The sequence below is a fragment of the Macrobrachium nipponense genome, chromosome 4 (genome assembly GCF_015104395.2).
Source record: "Macrobrachium nipponense isolate FS-2020 chromosome 4, ASM1510439v2, whole genome shotgun sequence".
In the NCBI taxonomy this organism is placed as follows: domain Eukaryota; kingdom Metazoa; phylum Arthropoda; class Malacostraca; order Decapoda; family Palaemonidae; genus Macrobrachium; species Macrobrachium nipponense.
In genome coordinates, this window is record NC_061100.1 from 113,185,851 (window position 1) to 113,204,666 (window position 18,816).

An 18,816-nucleotide genomic window follows, 5' to 3' on the forward strand; every position below is an offset into this window, starting at 1 on the left:
GTACCTTTTATCAGTTTTGAAATATTTTCATATAAATCACCATAAGTGCCAAAATTTCAACCTTCGGTCATCTTTGACTCGACCGAAGTGGTCAAAAAATGCTATTGTAAGCTAAAACTCTTACATTCTAGTAATATTCAATCATTTACCTTCATTTTGCAACAAATTGGAAGTCTCTAGCACAATATTTCAATTTATGGTGAATTTTTGAAATAACATTTTCCTTACGTCTGCACGGTAACTCGGCCGAAAATCTCAGAAATTCTTTCGTTACTTTGTTGTAATATTTGCACCGTTTTATATTAGCCATTACATAGTTTTATATATGAAAATGTGCGCAATTTCATGTAGAATACAACAAAAAATAACTCTTAGCTTTTATCAGTTTTGAAATATTTTCATATAAAACACGATAAATAGAAAAAATTCAACCTTCGGTCAACTTTAACTCAACCAAAATGGTAAAAAACTGCAATTGTAAGCTAAAACACTTACAGTCTAGTAATATTCAGTCAATTACTTTCATTTCGCAATATTTCAATTTATGGTGAATTTTATTAAAAACTTTTTATGTCCGCGCGTTATGAATTCATGCATTATTTTGTGACAATATTTTCTCTGTGTTGCTTTGATTGTTTTAAAATTTGTTATATACCTAAATCATTGCAATTCAGTGTACAATACAAAAAAAAAAAAAATTAACTTGTTAGCTTTAACTACTTTGCTCACAGCGCAATTTGTATACAATGATATATGAACATTTTTTTTTTGCACAGTCATATATTCCAATATTTATATATATGATATTTGTTTTCATTTCTGATGGTTGCATACTAAACTTCAGGCAATGGCAAAAAAAGGAGCCAAAAATGAACTCTTGAATCTTAAAAATTAAGCATGCTGTGATTTAAAAAACTTTTTTCCGCCTAGGCTCTAACTCCTGAACGCCGCCGGCTTACGACAGACACTTTGGTAAATAGCAGCTCGGTGTTTAAGGGTTAAACTTACTAATAAACTTGCTAATAATCAATATTAATATTTACAAATTAGTAAATAATTTTTGTATCATAAAAATGTATTTATAGTACACGGAAATAACATCAAAATACGCTAATTAGTGAATATTTATTGTCGGAAAAACCTGAGAATAGGCGAATTTCCTGCAAATAAGGGGTATATATGGTCCAGAGAAAAATCCGCGAATAGTTGAGTCTGTGAATCTTGAGAAAGCGAAAACGAGGGGTTGACACTACTGCAAATTTGTTGTGTAAAAATATGTGATAAACTTAAAACCAAACAATAAAATACTGAGTCTGAAAGTTGCGCAATGTATTTCAATACCGAAAATAGGTTCAGTAGCATAGGCAATGTTTACTTTATCATGCTACTTGGTAACACTTTATGTTATTATACATTCTGTCATAAAGGTGAATTAACCAAAAAATTGTGAATTCACTACTGTACCATATTCATTATCGAAAATATCAGTTTAGAAGCAAATGTAAATATTGGTTCAACAAAGAACCAATGTTTACGTTATATTACATCACTCAGATGTAAAAGCAAATGATTGCTATACTAGACTCCTAGTAACAACAAAATGAGGGCAAAAACTCAGCCTGAAAGCTTTGAACTACTTGATTTTTGGCATGAACATCAAAATCCAGTTACATAACTTATAAAAAATGAACCGCTGCTGCCAACACCTGATGTTAACATCAAGAGTTGCAGAGACAGAATGAGGATTATCTGCTAAATCATTCCTAACATTCTCGTTCAAAGGCAAGACTAGTCACCTACACAGAACATTGGTATACAGTGGACCCCCCGTATTCGCGGACTCACACATTCGCGGATTTCTCTTGGGAACGTTTCCCTGCATTATTTGCGGAAAATTCGCACAGTTGCGGTATTTTTCTATGAGAAATATCCACAAATTCCTTTTTTTTTTTTTTTTCCTTTTTTTTTTTTTTTTTTTTTTTTTTTTTTTTATTAATTTCATCATAAAATGCACTTTTTGTGATAAAACTTAATAAAACCAGGTATGAAAATTTTGAGTTGTTTTTTCTCGAGTTTCAACTAATGAAATAGGAGGCTTTAAGCATTTTTATAGGGGTTCCAAACATTCGCGGGTTCTAACTATTCACGGGGGGACCACTGTAGCTACCTCGAAATTTGGATTTAGCTGCTGTGGATAAATGAAACTAATAGCTATGTAATTACTTGACAAGTTACTTAAATAAAATTTAAATGAATAATTTCTTAATCTTTGTTTCTCCCCTCGTCCTGGAATATTCTAGAGGGGAAGAGAGATACAAAGAACATAAAAGCTTAATATGATTTATTTACATGTACAACAAATTAAGAGGTGTAGAAACATTGACTTGATTTCAAGAATATCATTTACATCAGCCCAAATTCCAAGTCATTTTTCATCTGACAGATCAGCGTTGTAGGCGTCATAACCCTGGAAATAATGTCTGATGAATATAATTGAGAAGCACCTTAACCTCGGAACGTCGTAAGGCGAACCCTTTGTAACCCGGGGACTGCCTGTACTGCAAATTTGTTGTGTAAAAATATGTGACAAACTTAAAACCAAAAAATAAAATACTGATTCTGCAAGTTGTGCAATGTATTTCATTACCGTAAATAGATTCAGTAGCATAGGCAATGTTTACTTTGTCACGCTACTTGGTAACACTTTATGTTTTTATGCATTCTTTGTCGTAGAGGTGAATTAAACCAAGGATTGTAAATTCACTACTGTATCATATTCATTATTGAAAATATCAGTTTAGTAGCAAATGTAAATATCGGTTCGACAAAGAACCAATGTTTACGTTATAGTTCACCACTCAGCTGTAAAAGCAAATGATTGTTATACTAGACTCCTAGTAACAACAAAACGAGGGCAAAAACTCAGCCTGAAAGCTCTGAGCTACTCAACTTATGGCATGAACATCAAAATCCAGTTACATAACTGGTAAAAAATGAACAGCTGCTGCCAACACCTGATGTTAACATCAGGAGTCACAGAGACAGAAGAGGATTGTCTGCTAAATTGTTCCTAACATTCTCGTTCAAAGGCGAGACTAGTCACCTACACAGAAAATTGGTATAGCTACCTCAAAATTTGGATTTAAGCTGCTGTGGATAAATGAAACTAATAGCCATATAATTACTTGGCAAGTTACTTAAATAAAATTTAAGTGTATAATTTCTTAATCTTTGTTTCTCCCCTCATCCTGGAATATTCTAGAGGGGAAGAGAGATACAAAGAACATAAAAGCTTATGATTTATTTACATGTACAACAAATTAAGAGGTGTAGAAACATTGACTTGATTTCACGAATATCATTTACATTAGCCTAAATTCCAAGTCTTCATGACATACTAAAATTTCATTTTACATATTCAGTTTGGCAGCATAACGTGAAGACTGCAAATAAACTATGGCTAATTTTCTAAAGCATAATAACTGGTCTTTTTTATTTTTAATTACTCATAAAATTAAGCATCAAGCGAATGCAAACAACAACAGGAAGGTGGATATTGTACTTGGGGGCAGAACACAGCTTTATTTTTTGAGCTGAAACAAATAGTACTGTATTACTCTTCTGTTACTTTAAAAATTACAAATCTAAAGGCAATTCATTTTTACATATTTTTTGATGGGAGGGATCCTGGGTAGGACACTGAAGGCGTGCCTCAGATGTTACAAACCAATTTTTTTTTTTTTTTTTTTTGTAAAAAGCACTTTGTGATACTTTTTACCGTTTTCAACAAATTGGTTCATGTCATTTAAAATAATTATCATTTAAAAAAAATTGACAGTTCAGTAGATTTTGTAAAAATCTGAAGCTGCTTTTCTTGATTTTGCAAAATGTCTCTGCTGGTTCTTGTACTTTATTTAAACTGTATGTAAAGGTACTGTAATAAATAGAATATACGATATCATACAATAAAGTTTTCATGTTACCAAAATATGAGGTTGAAATTTAATTTTAATAAAATAATGCTACTTGTTGTACATACTGTATCATTCATGATTTTAATTAAAGTTAAAGATAAATTCTTAAACATAATATTACTGGAAGTAAAAAAATAAGTCTTCCATTACATACCCATACATGGTCAACAAATCCTTCCCTTATATACTTTTCGACATTGACTTCATATATCAATTTGTCAGGTTCATTTGGTACTAAATACCATTTCTGTAAGGAATGAGCAGATAGGACCAACACAGCACGCTCATCTTGTTCAGCACCTGGCACACCAACTGCTCGCACAAGACGCTGTAAAACAAAATTATCTTCCAGTGAAAAAATCTTACAAACCAAAATTTTATATGCACTTCAAAACAGGGAATGCATTAAAAAATTAATTATTACCAAAGAGGAATTTACATGGTTGCAATCTCCTTCCTAAAAGTGGCAAAAGCTTTACAAATACTGAAAGGAAATGATGAAGGAGATATGTGCAGTAGAGTATAAAAACTAGAGGAGTAAGTGATGGAGCATAGTATGAAAGTACTTAGTTTAATCACACTAACAGGTCCAAGATGGGCGCAGTTACACACAAAATGCAGTCAAGAAAATAGCTTAACCTCACTTAACCACAACTTCATCCAAAAACATTAACACAAAATGGAACTTCATCTAAACACAGTAACACAAAAAGAACTCAGGACTTCTTTAACATACTCAAGAAAAAAAGATAGCCATGTGAAGCACTATGGCCTCCCCCAGTTGTCAATTCCTAATTGACCTCTGCGTATGATTTTCATTGACATCACTCTGTACACTGGCTTTAATAGTGGAATATGCAAAACGTAGTCTCAATCTCAAGTAGTGAAAAAGCTATATCCCCTGTTATATTCTGATGTTACTTTACCTTTAAGTATGACCTTGATTTTGACCTCGCTAAATGATTGTGACGCCAGTAAGAACTAACAAATCAATCACTGACCTCGCTAAACATTGGTTTCATTAGTGGAGTCTTGGCCATAGTTAAATTCCTATTTGACTTTTGGCCTCTAAAATTAACTAGATCCTTGGATCTAGGTAATTTTAAACATGAAGTTTTAAGTCAATGACTTTAAAAGGGATTTTGACGTAAGGAAAAATCTATTTCTGGGCGATTGGCTCGTGTCGCCAGCGAAATATCCTTTAATCTATTATTTCTAGGGTAAAGGAAATGTACTAACACATACCAGAGAATAATAGAATAAAGAAAAGGTCGTATAACTGACTCGCTCACCCCTCTAGGAGGTGTCGGTATGAACACTAGGCGAGTGAGACCACTACCACGAGCCAAATGCCAATAGAAATCTCCCACTACAAAATCCTCCAAGAGGGAGCCGACCCACAGAGTGAGGCAGCTCGTACTACTACTACTCCATCCCATGCTGCCGACTGCTGCGCCTCTAGTGGCCATCCTTTCAAGTTAGCGCCAGGAGCCACACGTGCTAATTTTCTCTCTGTGTTTTTTGTGCCCTTTCGTGGATTTTTGCTATAATGGAGCGTGCAGCTATCGCAGCAGCTAAGTTAAGTACTCAGATAATTTACGATTAGTTGGTTTTTTCCGTCCCTGAGACAGTATTTGCCGTTTTTTAGGTATAATAACGTTCTCGGGGTCGGAAGCATGGCAGCATGGTTCTGCCGCGTGATGGGTTCGTTCTTGGTCTCCCATACCTAGAACATCCCTTATTATGTACGCTCTATTTGATTATCCGCTTTGTTTAGTTTAAGGTCTACTCAGGTTGTCATGCATGCATGTATTCACCTTATGTAGGCTTTTTCTATCCAGACCCTAGTCAGGCTCTTAGTATCGGCCTCTGACTAGCTTTGAGTGTAGACCTCCTGCCTTCGGGTTAGTCGTACACTCCTGGATTTTTTCTCCTGCTATATTACTTTCTCTCTTTCATTTTGGTTTTATTTATTATATGTATTTTATCATAGTTAGGTTAGTTAGGCGTCTGGCTTAGCCTAGGTCCTGGTTCATAGAGCCTATACTACCGCTGATCAGATTCGGTTGCTTCCCTATAGTATCATCTCTGATCAGTTGGTTTTTAGCCCCCGTGGGCCTGTATGCTACCCGCGTTTTTTTCAGTCCAAGTTTGCTTCCCGATAGCTTCTCTCTGATCAGTTGGTTGGCCTAGGTTGGGTGATCGTATCTCACTTACCGCCTCGTGGTCCACTTCGTGATCACGAGACAGCCAGACGCCATGCCCATCCCCCCCCCATCACCCCTTCCCCCCTCCCGCTCTTCCCTTATAGAGTCGGGCCGGGGGGTGGGTCGGTCTGCCCATGCTCGCGGTCCACATACCCGAGCCTGCCTCCCTCTCTCTCCTCATGCGGAGGGGCTAGGGAGTCGGGACAGACCCAGAACTGGGTCTCGACCTCTCCGGCTTCTCGGGTCCGGCCGGGTGGTACGTTGTGGGGGCCCTGGCCCTTCCCCCCCCTCTGTTACTACCTTTGGTCGCTCCGGGCTAGCTCGAGCGAATGTATGTCCTCTCGCCCTTTTTTTTTATTTCCCTCCTTACTAGAGCTCCTCCCTGACCGGAGTCCTGGTATCCAGCGGAAGGGGCTAGTCCACTCGGTAGAGTGGACCGGATCATACAGTAGGTCACTACTAACCTTACCGTATTGCTGAGTTACTACACTCCGCTTCACACTGGACCTAGTCCGGTTCGCTTGAGTTTAGGTTTTAAGTTATCTATAAGTTTATCTTAAGTACCTTAAACCATCCCCTCCCTTTCATATCTTACCGGATCTCTCCGGGATTATAGCCTATTCAGGCAAAGCAGGGAGGGGTTTATGCCCAAATTTTTTCCGAGCTCCGGCATGTACTGGAGTTCTTTTGTCCTTTAGTCTGTAAGTGATGCCTTTTAAGATACTCATGTGTCTTCCCACTTACAGGCCACCAACTGTGAGCATCCGGGATGTTCCGCTACACTTCAGGACCCCTGTGGACACGAAGTTTGCCGGTCCCATGCTCCATGCGCGACTCCGCACGGGGACATCCAGGTCTGGTACCATGAGACGTGTACCATATGTTACGATCTGGTGAGCCAGCTTTTGGAAGGGGTGAGTATTTCCATCTCCAGTAGCTGCTCCGCTTCCTTTTTAGTGCTTAAGTTTTCATCATTTACTTTAACTTAAGGCATCTAGTTTAAGTTATACTTTAAGTTTTAGTTTTAAGTGATTCTTAAATCTAAAATACGCCCTCTCTTACAGGCTCCGGCAGTAAGGGATACCGCACTGGCTACCCTGCGGGCCTGGGTCGGAGGTTTGGCAAGAACGCCGCCAAGGGTCAGCCCTACATCCTCGAGAAGCGGTTAGCACTGTTAATCTTCCCCGGAGGCAAGGCGACAGGTTACGTCGACCCAGTAGAGGCGGACCCGACTATCGCCTTTATCCAACAACAGCTGGCGGCCTCCTTAACTGAACAAGACCAGGATATCTCCACGGATGTCGCAACCCTGGATATTAATGTTGAACCGATGGTAGGTATAGACGACCTGTTGGTCGAGGTAAGTAATGTAGGCACTCAAGGGTCACCCTTGGGTGTGACTGTCTCTTCTACCCCTGCAACCTCTCCATCTTTCCAAGGCTTTACGGGTGATGAATTATATACTCCTCCTGAGGCTTCGGTTAGACCTAAGGTCAAGGCTAAAGCGATGACCTTGACTAGACGTCATCGTCGTCTAAGAAGACGTCCTCGTCTTCTTCCTCACGTAAGTCTCCGGCTCGCAATCCCGGTCCAGACAGGTCTAAAGCTTCTAGCTCCGGCTCTAAGTCCTCAAAAAGTAAATCCAAGGAGAGATCTCGCACTCCCGGCAGAATCACCAGTTTCCGCTCCCTTCCAATTGGTTCCAATTCAGAGTCTCCCCTCCACCTCCGCAGCAGCTCCGCTCTTTGGACTCCAATGCTGGCCTGTTGCAACAGGTGGGTGACCTAGTTGGGTCCCTAAAGAGTAGTATGGAACAGATGTTCTCTCGCGTCGGATAGGATCACTTCCCAAGATTCTATTATAGCCGGACTAAGAGAAGTCCCTCTAGCCTCTCTCACTTTCCAACACAAGTGGAACTCAGCTTCCTCCGTATGACTCACTTCCTGCTTTCTCTATGAACAACCCATGGAGAGTAGCGTCATACGCCCCCACCGGCGGGGTTCCAGGACGGTCCCTCATCTCCATCCCGGAGTTTGGAACTCGAAGAATAGAAGACTTCGAGGTTCTACCCGGAAGGCCTACAGCCTCCTTTTTCATAGGCTACGCAAGGCTCACGCCTTCGGCGGCTATGGTTCGGGACGATAGGGTACCAAAGGAGACAGTCCTCTATTCACGAGACCAGGCTCAGAGAGAATGGCTTCAGATGTTTAGAGGACATGGATTGTTCTAACACCAAGATACAACCATTCAAGAGTCCCTTTACCATTTTCACAATGGATGAGAGTACCCCGCTCCCGTTCCTAACCCAAGATAGTTAGGTCGACCATCTCAGCGGCCCAGAAGGGGGAACCCATGCCTCAGTTGAAAGAAGCAGATCCCACATCTCCATTACTCCCTTCAATTGGGAGAGTTTGTTGGGAAGACTTGCCGAATACATTCTCAGCTGGCAAACTCAAACCGGACTGTGCTATGGAGCAGTTTGGTGAAAAGCTACCCAGGCTCCCAGATAATCTTATTCAAGCTGAATTTTGACGCAAAATCACGACTAGCCAGATCAATCAACTCTATGGCTATGTCGGAGGTAGCAACCACCCTGGCCTATGTATCAGAACCAATTTTTAAGCTTATGACCAAGCCCTGACTCAACGGTGCAGTCAGATGTGTTCGAGTTTGCCACTGCTAGAATGAATTGTAGAAAGCATGTCCTGCTAGAGGCAACCATTCGACATGAGCCGAATAGGTTACTCTCCTCTAACATCTGGCGCAGATCTCTTTCCAGAGGCTATGGTTAAGGAAGTCCAGGCAGAGGCTACGAGGTTGAACCAGAGCTTAAGGACCGTTGGGGCCTTACGGCTAGGAGGAGACAAGACTTGACACCTAAAGGTAAGGGTCGAGGAAACCCAGGGCGTTTCCAACCTTACCAGAAGAAGCACCACGCTTTCCTCAACAAGTTCCAGCAGTGCCGTTAGTGCAGACAGCCCAACCTTCCACTTCTAAGGGTCAATCACAGCCAATTTATGTGATATCCCCTCAGCCTCAACCCTCTACCTCATACGCCATCTCGCCAGCTTACAATCAGCCTTCGAGAGTCAAGCTTCTCAGAAGTATGACGCTCGGGTAAGGGAGGCAGAGGTAAGCGGTCCTTTCGTGGGAGAGGATCGGGAGGCCCCTTTAATAGGGGAAAGCACTTCAGAGGAGGCCGAGGCGGTTACCAGAAACCAATGAAGAACTTCAGGTAGGAGGGAGGCTGTTTCACTTTCGCCACCGGTGGAACTTCAGCCAGTGGGGCTCAGAGCATAGTGTCAAAAGGGCTGGGTTGGAGCTGGTTGACGAACCCACCTCCAGCCAGAACCTTTCCGTCAACTTCCTTCCAAAGAATTGAGAGAGTACGCGGAGGACCTCCTTCAGAAAGGAGCTATAGCGAGAGTCAAGAGATTAAAAATTTCAAGGTCGCTTGTTCAGCGTGCCAAAGAAAGGCTCACAAAAAAGAAGGGTAATCTTAGACTTGTCCCGCTTAAACTTAGCCATCCGCTGCGACAAGTTCAAGAATGCTCACGATCTCACAGGTGCGGACCTTACTTCCCCGTGGGGCCGTCACCACCTCTATCGATCTTACAGACGCCTACTATCATATCCCTATTGCAAGACACTTCCGTCCGTATCTGGGTTTCAAGATAGGAGACCAGACATTCTCCTTCAAGGTAGTTCCATTCGGACTCAACGTGGCACCAGGGTGTTCACGAAGCTAGCGGAAGTGGTAGTGCAACAACTCAGATCGCAAGGGATTATGGTAGTGGCATATCTCGACGATTGGTTGATCTGGGCCCCATCAGTCGAGGAATGCAACAAGGCTACACTGAAAGTGATCCGGTTCCTAGAATATCTAGGATTCAAGATAAACAAGTCCAAGTCAAGACTCACTCCAGAGTCAAACTTTCAGTGGCTAGGCATTCAATGGAATCTATCCTCCCACCCACTCTGTCGATTCCATCTACCAAAAGGAAAGAATAGCGAAGTCAGTCAGCAATTTCTAAGTCACAAACTAGCATCAAGGAGAGCTCAGGAAAGGATCCTCGGCTCTCTCCAGTTTGCATCAGTAACGAACGTCTTAATGAAAGCCAAACTGAAAGACCTAACCAGGATCTGGCGCTCGGCGAGCAAATGTCAGGTCCAGGGACAAGCTATCCTCAGTGCCTCTGATTCTAAAGAATCGGCTTCGGCCGTGGGCCAAGGTCAAGATCTATCATGTCAGTACCCCTCCAGTTCCCTCCACCAGGGATCACCATCCACACAGACGCGTCCTTAAGCGGCTGGGGAGGTATTCCCAGGTCAAAAGGTTCAAGGGATCTGGTCACGCCAGTTCCGTCAGTTCCATATAACGTACTGGAGGCAATGGCAGTGTTCTTGACTCTAAAAAAGGTTACACCCACCAAAGTACTCCCACAATAAAGCTAGTCCTGGACAGCGCAGTGGTAGTACATTGTATAAACACATGGAGCTCCAAGTCACGTCATCTAAATCACGTCATGGTAGCCATCTTCTCCCCTGGCAGACAAGTTCAGTTGGCATCTTTCCTCCACTCACATAGCTGGAGTGAGAAACGTCATAGCAGACGCCCTATCCCGATCAGTACCCCTAGAGTCGGAATGGTCAACTAGACAACAGTTCGTTCCAATGGATCCTTCAAAGAGTCCCAGGGCTACAGGTGGATCTCTTCGCATCCCAAGCGAACCACACAAACTACCGTGTTATGTAGCCCCCAACCTGGACCCTCTGGCTTACGCCACGGACGCCCTGGCTCTGGACTGGAACAACTGGGAGCAGATTTACGTCTTCCCTCCAATGAATCTCCTTATGAAAGTATTGAACAAACTCAGGACATTCAGGGTCAAGTGGCTCTAGTAGCCCCAGACTGGCCGAAGAGCAATTGTATCCCCTAATTCTGGAACTGGGCCTTCGTCCTCTTCGGATCCCCAGTCCCAAGCTCTCCAGTCAGTACAAACGAAGACTGTGTTCGCTTCCTCAAGGATTCTCAAACCCTAACTTTATGGATTTCATGAAGTTTGCGGCAAAAAGAGATGCGAATATTGACCCTCAGAACATTCTCTTCTTGGAATCCGATAAAAGGGATTCAACTTTGAGGCAGTATGAATGCTGCTGTCCAAAAAGTTAGCAACCTTCCTGAGAGAGTCAGATATCAGAATCATGACGGTTAATTCAGCTATATCCTTTTTCAGATCCTTATTTTGAAAAAGGTTTAGCAGCTAGCACCGATTACGACAAAACAAGTCAGCCTTGAAAAAGATATTTCAATTTGGATTTAACATAGACTTGACGGATACCTACTTCTCGTCTATTCCTAAGGCAATGTGCTAGACTTAGGCCTTCTGTGAGGCCTACGTCAGTTTCATGGTTCTTAACGATGTTCTAAAACTGGCTTCTGAACCGATAATGACACATGCTCGTTTATGATGCTCCTAAGGAAAACCCTATTTTTATTAAGCCTGGCTTCAGGAGCAAGAATTTCAGAACTGTCGGCTTTATCCAGAGATCCGGATCATATTCAATTCCTTCCCACAGGGGAAGTTCTACTTTCTCCGGAACGAAGCTTTTTGGCAAAGAATGAAGATCCTTTGATGAGGTGGGAACCTTGGAAAGTACTACCTCTTCCACAAGATGTATCCCTTTGTCCAGTTTCAACCTTACGAGCCTTTCTATCCAGGACCTCCTCATCCTCATCGGGCCCCTCTTTAAGAGGGAAAAAGGTGGAACTTTATCCATTAAAGGCATCAGGCAACAAATCCTGTACTTTATTAAACAAGCCAATCCTGACTCTTTCCCAAAAGCACATGATGTCAGAGCAGTAGCCCACCTCAATTAATTATTTCCAACCACATGAACTTCGATGAGTTGAAGAAGTATAACCGATGGAAATCGCCGACAGTGTTCAAACGTCATTACCTTAAGTCCTTGGAAGCTCTGAAATTTTCAGCAGTAGCAGCGGGAAATGTAGTTTCCCCTGACTCTAGTTAATTTGTAGTAGAAGATTCAGTCCTCCTTTCTACCTGCCTCACCCAACAGTTCGTCTATTCCTACCGTGTTCATTTACATTCACCTTGTGCCTTAGCTGCTTTTATGATGATGTAGTGGGTGCCCATTAATTTTTTGACTAGGGACACTCACAGATGATTATGCATATTGATCTCATGGATGTTACCCCCTTATTTTTATGCTAGGGGATACATCTCATTTATAATGATTACGGGTTTTGTATATTAAGGCATATACATTCCTTATATATTATCATTGTTGATTAATTTGTTCATTTGACTGTTTTAATTGCTATTATATTTTTGATACATGCCTTTACACGATACCATTTTGTTACATGTAAGCCAATTTACCTCTGTACATATGTAAATTACCTTATGTTTAAGAAACATGTTTAGGATTAAGGGTATAATTTAAGCATATTTTTAGTTTGTATCACTGTGTATTTGTATCTTTTTAGCAATTATATTCTTTTTTATATATTTACTTTATTTTTTTATTTGAGACCTATTCTGATTTCTTTTATTACTTTTTGTTTACAATCTTGTGCTAGTTTCTCTGGTACGATTTCGCGCAGCGACACGAGCTGAGCCCAGAAAAGGGATTTTGACGTAAGGAAAAATCTATTTCTGGGCGATTGGCTCGTGTCGCCAGCGAAATCCCACCCTACCCATCCCTTCGCCCAAGATTGTCTGCTAACTTCAGGATGGCCACTAGAGGCGCAGCAGTCGGCAGCATGGGATGGAGTAGTAGTAGTACGAGCTGCTCACTCTGTGGGTCGGCTCCCCTCTTGGAGGGATTTTGTAGTGGGAGATTTCTATTGGCATTTGGCTCGTGGTAGTGGTCTCACTCGCCTAGTGTTCATACCGACACCCTCCTAGAGGGTGAGCGAGTCAGTTATACTGACCTTTTTCTTTATTTTATTTATCTGGTATGTGTTAGTACATTTACCCTAGAAATAATAGATTAAAGGATATTTCGCTGGCGACACGAGCCAATCGCCCAGAAATAGATTTTTCCTTACGTCAAAATCCCTTTTCTGGGCGATTGGCTCGTGTCGCCAGCGAAATATCCTTTAATCTATTATTTCTAGGGTAAATGTATACATACCAGAGAATAAATAAATAAAGAAAAAGGTCTGTATAACTGACTCGCTCACCCTCCCAGAGGGTGTCGGTATGAACACTATGGCGAGTGAGACTACCACGAGCCAAATGCCAATAGAATTCTCCCACTACAAAATCCCCCCAGCCCCCCAGGAGAGCCGACCCACAGAGTGGGCAGCACTTACTACTACTACTCCATCCCTGCTGCCGACTGCTGCGCCTCTGGTGGCCATCCTGAAGTTAGCAGACAATCTTGGCGATGGGATGGGTAGGGCGGGATTTCGCTGGCACACGAGCCAATCGCCCAGAATAGATTTTTCCTTACGTCAAAATCCCTTTTCTGGGCTCAGCTCGTGTCGCTGCGCGAAATCGTACCAGAGAAATAGCACAAGATTGTAAAGAAAATCACAAAATAAAAAGAGGTCTCAAATAAAAGATAAAATAAAAGTAAAAGAATATATAATGCTAATAAGGATACATATACACAGTGATACAAAATAGAAATATTGCTTAAATTACACTTAATTCTAATAATATTTCTTAACTTAAGGTAATATACATATATACAGGAGTAATATGTCATATATGTACAAAAATGGTATCTGTGTAAAGCTATGTATCAAAATATTCTAAAGCAATTAACATAAAAGTTGAACAAAACAAACTCAACAATAATAATATATAAAGGAATGTATATGACTTAATATACAAAACCCGTAACCATTACAATAAGATGTATCTCCTAGCATAAAAATAAGGAGATGACATCCACGAGATCAATATCCATCATCAAATGTGAGTGTCCCTAGCAAAAAAATAAGGGACACCCACTACATCATCATAAAAGCAGCTAAGACACAAGGTGACCGTAAATGAACAAGGCAGGAATAGACGAACTGTTGGGTGAGGCAGGTAGAAAGGAGGACTGGATCTTCTACTAAAGATTAGTCAGAGTCAGGGGAAACTATGTTCCCCGCTGCAACTGCTGAAAATTTCAGAGCTTCCAAGGACTTTAAGTAATGACGTTTGAACACTGTCGGCGATTTCCATCCAGTATACTTTTTCAACTCATCGAAGTTCATATGTTGGAAATAGTTAATTGAGGTGGCTACTGCCCTGACATCATGTGCTTTTGGGAAAGAGTCAGGATTGGCTTGTTTAATGAAGTACAGGATTTGTTGCCTGATGCCTTTAATAGATAAGTGCACCTTTTTCTCTCTTAAAGAGAGGACCCGATGAGGATGAGGAGGTCCTAGATAGAAAGGCTCGTAAGGCTGAAACTGGGCAAAGAGATACATCTTGTGGAAGGGGTAGTACCTTCCATGGTTCCCACCTCATCAAAGGATCTTCATTCTTTGCTATAAAGCTACGTTCCGGAGAAAGTAGCACTTCCCCTGTGGGAAGGAACTGAATATGATCTGGATCTCTGGATAACGCCGACAGTTCTGAAATTCTAGCTCCTGAGGCCAGGCTTAATAAAAATAGGGTTTTTCTTAAGAGCATTATAAACGAGCATGTGTCATTATTGGTTTCTGAAGCCAGCTTTAGAACATCGTTTAAGAACCATGATACTGACGTAGGCTTACGAAGGTCTAAGTCTAGCACATGCCTTGGGAATAGACGAGAAGTAGGAATCTGTCAAGTCTATGTTGAACCCAAATTGAAAAATCTTTTTCAAGGCTGACTTGTTTGTCGTAATTGTGCTAGCTGCTAAGCCTTTTTCAAATAAGGATCTGAAAAAGGATATAGCTGAATTGATTGTCATGATCCTAATATCTGATTCTTTCAGGAAGGTTGCTAACTTTTTGACAGCCGCATCATACTGTCTCAAAGTTGAATCTCTCTTATCGGATTCCAAGAAGAGAATATTCTGAGGGTCAATATTCGCATCCCTTTTCGCTGCAAACTTCATGAAATCCATAAAGTTAGGGTTTTGAGAATCCCTGAGGAAGCGAACACAGTCTTCGTTTGTACTGACTGGGAGAGCCTGGGATTGGTTGGGGATTCGAAGAGGGCGAAGACCCAGTTCCAGAATGAGAGGGTACCAATTGCTCTTCGGCCAGTCTGGGGCTACTAGAGCCACTTGACCCTTGAATGTCCTGAGTTTGTTTAAGACTTTCATGAGAAGATTCACCGGAGGAAAGACATAAATCTTCTCCCAGTTGTTCCAGTTTAGAGCCAGGGCGTCCGTGGCATAGGCCAGAGGGTCCAGGTTGGGGGCCACATAACACGGGAGTTTGTGGTTCGCTTGAGATGCGAAGAGATCCACCTGTAGACCTGGAACTCTCTGAAGAATCCATTGGAACGAACTGTTGTCCAGTGACCATTCCGACTCTAGAGGTACTGATCGGGATAGAGCATCTGCTATGACGTTTCTCACTCCAGCTATATGAGTGGAGGAGAGATGCCAACTGAACTTGTCCGCCAGGGAGAAGATGGCTATCATGACATGATTTAGATGACGTGACTTGGAGCCTCCTCTGTTTACACAATGTACCACCACTGCGCTGTCCAGGACTAGCTTTATGTGGGAGTACTTTGGCGGACGTAACCTTTTAGAGTCAAGAACACTGCCATTGCTTCCAGTACGTTTATATGGAACTGACGGAACTGAGGTGACCACGTTCCTTGAACCTTTTTGAACTGGGAATATCCTCCCCAACCGCTTAATGACGCGTCTGTGTGGATGGTGATCCCTGGTGGAGGAAACTGAAGGGGCACTGACACGACAAGTTCTTGACTTTCGTCCACGGCCGGAGTCGATTCTTTAGAATCAGAGGGACTGAGGATAATTTGTCCCTGGACCTGACATTTGCTCGTGAGCGCCAGATTCTGGTTAGGTCTTTCAGTTTGGCTTTCATTAGGATGTTCGTCACTGATGCAAACTGGAGAGAACCCAGGATCCTTTCCTGAGATCTTCTTGATGCCAGTTTGTGACTTAGAAATTGTTTGACTGACTTCGCTATTTCCTTTCTTTTGGATGATGGAATCGACAGAGTATGGGAGGATAGATTCCATTGAATGCCTAGCCACTGAAAGTTTGACTCTGGAGTGAGTCTTGACTTGGTCCTGTTTATCTTGAAGCCTAGATATTCCAGGAACTGAATTACTTTCAGTGTTGCTTTGTTGCATTCCTCGACTGTTGAAGCCCAGATCAACCAATCGTCGAGATACGCTACTACCATAACCCCTTGCGATCCGAGTTGTTGAACTACTACTTCCGCCAGCTTCGTAAACACCCTGGGTGCCACGTTGAGCCCGAAAGGAACTACCTTGAAGGAGAATGTCTGGTCTCCTATCTTGAAGCCCAGATACGGACGGAAGTGTCTTGCAATAGGGATATGATAGTAAGCGTCTGTAAGATCGATAGAGGTGGTGACGGCCCCACGGGGAAGTAAGGTCCGCACCTGCGAGATCGTGAGCATCTTGAACTTGTCGCAGCGAATGGCGTAAGTTAAGCGGGACAAGTCTAAGATTACCCTTCTTTTTTGTGAGCCTTTCTTTGGCACGCTGAACAAGCGTCCTTGAAATTTTAAACCTTTTGGAACTCTCGCTATAGCTCCTTTCTGAAGGAGATCCTCCGCATACTCCGTCAATTCCTTGGAAGGAAGTTGGCGGAAAGGTCTGGATGGGGGTGGGTTCGTTAACCAGCTCCAACCCAGGCCTTTTGACACAATGCTCTGAGCCCACTTGCTGAAGTTCCACCGGTGGCGAAAGTGAAACAGCCTCCCTCCTACCTGAAATTCCTCATTGGTTCTGGTAGCCTCCTCGGCCTCCCTGAAATGTTTTCCCTATTAAAGGGACCTCCCGATCCTCTCCCACGAAAGGGTCGCTTACCTCTGCCTCCCTTACCCGGGCGGTCATACTTCTGTGAAGCTTGACCCTCGAAGGCTGGGTTGTAAGCTGGAGAGAGGGCGTAAGAGGTGGAGGGCTGAGGCTGAGGGGAGATAACATAAATCGGCTGCGATTGAGCCTTTGAGGTGGAAGGTTGGGCTGTTTGCACCAAGGGAACAGCCGGAACTTGCTGAGAAAAGCGTGGCTGCTTTTTCTGGTAGGGCTGGAAACGTCTAGGTTTCCTTTGACCCTTACCCTTACCGGCTAGATCCTGTCGTCTCTTGGCCGTAAGACCCCAACGGTCCTTAAGGCTCTGGTTCAATCTCGTAGCCTCTGACTGAACCTCCTTCACCATCGCTTCTGGGAAGAGGTCTGCTCCCCAGATGCTTGACGCAAGCAACCTATTCGGCTCGTGCCGAATAGTTGCTTCTTGTAGGACATGTTTCCTACAATTCGTCCTAGCAGTGGCAAACTCAAACATATCTGACTGTACCGTTTGAGTCAAAGATTTGGTAAGAAGCTTGAAGAGCGGTTCTGACCCATAGGCCATGGTAGCCACCTCGGTCATAGCCATGGAATTAATAGACCTGGCTAACCGCGATTTGGTGTCGAATTCTGCCTGAATAAGGCTATCTGGAAGCCTAGGTAGCTTCTCACCAAACTGCTCCATAGCACAGTCCGGTTTGAGTTTGCCAGCTGAGAAGGTGTTAGGTAAGTCTTCCCACAATTCTCCGGCTGAAGGAAGTAACGGAGATGTAGGATCTGTTTCCTTCAGTTGAGGCATGGGATCCCCCTTCTGGGCTGCTGGAATGGTAGATGTCGCGATCTTTGTCAGGAAAGGGAGCGGGGTACTCTCATCCATCGTAAAGATCGTAAACGGACTCTTGAAAGGTTGGATTTTCGTATTGGAACAATCCATGTCCTCTAGACACCTGAGCCATTCTCTCTGAGCCTGGTCACGTGAATAGAGGACTGTCTCCTTAGGTACTTTATCATCCCGGGTCATGGCTGAGGCGGTGAGCCTGGCGTAGCCGATGAACGGAGGCTGAAGGTCTTCCGGGTAGAACTCGAAGTCCTCAATCCTCCGAGTTCCACATTCTGGGATAGAAATGAGTCCGTCTTGGAAGGGGGCGTATGACGCTACTCTCCAAGGGTTGTTCATTGAGAACGGAGGTAGAGAGTCATACGGGGGAAGCTGGGCTCCACCTGTGTTGAAAGGTGGAGGAGAGGCTAGAGGAGCTTGGCTCAGTCCGGCTATAATGTTGTCCTGAGAGGTAATCCTATCCGACAACCGAGAGATCATTTGTTCCATGCTATTTTTCAGAGACCCAACCAGGTCGCCCACCTGTTGTAACAGACCAGCGTTGGAGTCCAAAGCCGGAGCTGCTGCGGAGGTGGAAGGGTGGCTCTGAACTGGAACCAAGGGTAGCGGAACTGACGACTCCGCTGGGGTGTGAGATCTCTCTCTGGAGGATCTATTCCTCGAGGACTTAGAGCCGGACCCAGAAGCTTTAGATCTCTCTGCTCCGGGATTCTTAGCCGGAGACTTACGAGAAGAGGATGACGCCGAAGCCGTCTTCTTAGACGACGACGACGTCTTCGTCAAGGATTTCACTGCTTGACCCTTGACCTTGGGTCTAACTG

General features: G+C 43.1%; 1 protein-coding gene across 1 annotated transcript in view; it reads right to left on the reverse strand.

The window, feature by feature from the left end:
• The window catches only part of LOC135211075 (nuclear pore complex protein Nup133-like), a 255,460-nt gene that overhangs the window by 150,122 nt on the left and 86,522 nt on the right, over positions 1-18,816 (reverse strand). Inside the window, exon 7 of the mRNA XM_064244133.1 lies at positions 4,129-4,302. Coding sequence (XP_064100203.1) covers positions 4,129-4,302 — 174 coding nt within the window. The remainder of the gene's footprint in view (positions 1-4,128; positions 4,303-18,816) is intronic.